The 2,899-nt window shown below is 36.2% G+C and overlaps 1 protein-coding gene across 1 annotated transcript; it reads left to right on the top strand.

Annotated features, from left to right (window-relative positions):
• Positions 1–230: 230 nt before the first annotated feature.
• LOC144568732 (amino acid transporter AVT1I-like) lies at positions 231–2,299 on the top strand. The gene is made up of 3 exons (XM_078319106.1): positions 231–360; positions 920–1,527; positions 1,628–2,299. The coding sequence occupies exons 1-3, from the start codon at positions 279–281 to the stop codon at positions 2,138–2,140; spliced, it is 1,203 nt and encodes a 400-aa protein (XP_078175232.1). The 5' UTR covers positions 231–278; the 3' UTR covers positions 2,141–2,299.
• The last annotated feature ends 600 nt before the right edge of the window (positions 2,300–2,899 follow it).

Here is a 2,899-nt window from a genome sequence, read left to right as displayed (position 1 = left end):
AGTCTGTGAGACCCAACAAAGCAACAACCATTGTCGCATATATATATATATATATATATATTTTTTAATTAAGAAATGGGTATCTACTCATCATCGATCACCAGCCTAAACAGAAACAAAAAAAAAAAAAAAATAAATAAATAAAAAGAAAATAAATTAAGAAGTGGGCCTATAATTGACCCGTACGTTGTGGCAGAGACATTTTCCCGTTTTCTATAAATGAGAAGTCATGCAAACAATGCTCATTCCAGGAAGAGAAGCAGTAGGTAGTTCAAATAATGGATCATATGCCAAATTCTCCTCAAAAATCTGGATCCACTTTTTTCAGAACTTGTTTCAATGGTGTAAATGCCCTTTCAGGTACACTTCTCATTCTTAGGTACACTTTTCAAAACAAGCTAGCAAAATTACAAAAATAATTAATCAGTAAGGCATAAAGGAAACAGAGGTTTTGTAGCATAATAATTCAAAAAACTTGAGCATTGAACCCAACAGGATAGATAGAATTTATAGGCCCACAACCTTTTATTTATCTTGGCTCAAAGTCTGTAATTAAATTTCTACATCAAATGAAAGATGTCATCACCATTAAAAATAAAATAGCATGCTTTACAAGCAGTACAAAATTAATGTCCTCATCCAAATTGTACATCAAAGAAAACCATATCATATTTACTATTTATATATTCAGGACAAATTTTATGGAAGTTAGTTTCAATGGTGTCATCACCATTTTGGTGTCCTTTGGTGCTTAATATATAGTTCCTTTATATATATCTCTTGCAATATGCCAAACATGGCATATTACATAGAGACGTACGTACCGGTTTTGCATCAACGGGTATTATGATGTACCAACAATCCAAGCCAAATAATTTTTTTCTTCATGACAAATTTAATTTGCTATTATTTTTCTCAGGGGTTGGCATCCTATCAATCCCATATGCACTGGCTCAAGGTGGATGGCTAACCATGTCGCTTCTTCTCCTACTAGCAGTAATATGCTATTACACAGGGCTTCTCCTGCAAAAATGCATGGACTCGAACTCACTCGTCAAAACCTACCCTGACATTGGCGAGTTGGCATTTGGCCAGAAAGGCCGGATCATAGTGGCAACCGCCATGTATTTAGAATTATACTTCGCGGCGATAAATTTCTTGATATTAGAAGGCGATAACCTCGAAAAATTATTTCCGAAGGTGGCATTTAATTTTGCTGGATTGAAGATTGGAGGCAAGCAAGGGTTTGTGTTGATTACCAGCCTCATTGTTTTGCCGACCACCTGGCTTCGAAGCCTGAGCATGCTTTCCTACATGTCAGTTGGTGGGGTCCTCGCATCAATAGTTCTCATGGTCTCAGTTTTGTGGGCTGCAGTGTTTAATGGCATCGGATTCCGTCAGAAAGGGATTGTTGTGAATTGGGAGGGAATACCTACTGCTGTTAGTCTCTATGCATTCTGCTTCAGTGGCCATTCTGTTTTTCCAACCATTTATAATTCAATGCAAAATCCCTCCAAGTTTTCCAAAGTAAGTTAAACACATTCTTTTAAATTTTTAGTTCCAGTAGTGTAATTACGGAATATGATTAAATTTATATATAATGTATAATCCCTTTTCTTTTGGTTAGGTTTTGCTCTATTGTTTTGTAGTGTGCACGTTGAATTATGCGTTCATGGCCGTCGTTGGATACTTGATGTACGGCCAAGATATAAAATCTCAAATCACACTAAACCTTCCAAATGGAAAATGGAGCACAAATATAGCAATCTACACAACTCTGATCAATCCTCTGATGAAGTATGCGTTGATCGTGTTGCCGATAGCAAATGCTATTGAAGAATGGTTCCAGTTTTCAAAGTCGAGATTGGTTAGCATCTTAATTAGATCAATACTAGTAATCAGCACAACTGTGGTGGCCTTAGTTGTGCCATTTTTTGCTGAAGTCGTAGGCCTCACAGGCGCGTTGCTAAGTAGTACAGCAACAATGGTGTTGCCATGTTTGTGCTACCTTAAAATCACAAAAACTTACCAAAAATTAGGGTTTGAATTGATAGTTTGTGTTGTTATCGCGCTAATTGGTGTACTGATTGCCATCTTTGGGACATATTCTTCTCTAAGGAGCATTGCGAAGAACCTATGACAACAACTAGGAATCATGTACAAAATAACTGAAATTGCCAATGTAACAAATTGGTAACGCAAATGTAAACAGTTGACATATATATTTAAATGAGGACTGTATACGTATATATATACATATATTTGAAATTGATATATATGAAATTTTCATTCAGCATAAGGTCCTATTGACCGTTGACCACTGGACTTTCTTTTTATTTTTCTTTTTTGGTTTTTTTTTTGGCAATGACTTTTCTCTTTTGTGGCAAAAGAAAAGGAAAAAAAATAACATATATATATCATGACATGACATCATCTGGATTAACGTGAATTAACCAAATCTTTGCTGATTAATTAAGTATGAACATGATCCCTACTTGGATAGAACTGGCGCAAGACGTCTTAATTACACCGTGCTCTCACCACTCACCACTCACCACACTCTAGTTATGTGCTGGATGTTCCCCAGGCACGCAAGGTGTTCACGAAAAGTCTGAGAGAGAAGGCAATAGAAAGAATGTCTGAAAGGAGAGTTATGTCTTCGTTGAACAAATACTTGAACGAGATCTTCTTAGCTAGCTTGTATCATTATTAATCTAGTACTACCATCTTTCTCTGGTACAGTATTATTCGATTAAAAGAACAAACATCTCAGTTCTGCACAGCAAAATGTGGTAAAATTGGGTGACAAACTGGTTCGAGATGAGATAAAGTCGGATCCTTGAACTCCAATTTCAAAATTAAATTTGGCATTGCGTAGGCACAAACTGGGAAATCTGTA

The sequence above is a fragment of the Carex rostrata genome, chromosome 17, assembly GCF_964058835.1.
Source record: "Carex rostrata chromosome 17, lpCarRost1.2, whole genome shotgun sequence".
Lineage (NCBI taxonomy): Eukaryota > Viridiplantae > Streptophyta > Magnoliopsida > Poales > Cyperaceae > Carex > Carex rostrata.
Note: the sequence above shows the minus strand (reverse complement) of the source record. Positions and strands in the feature narration are given on the sequence as shown.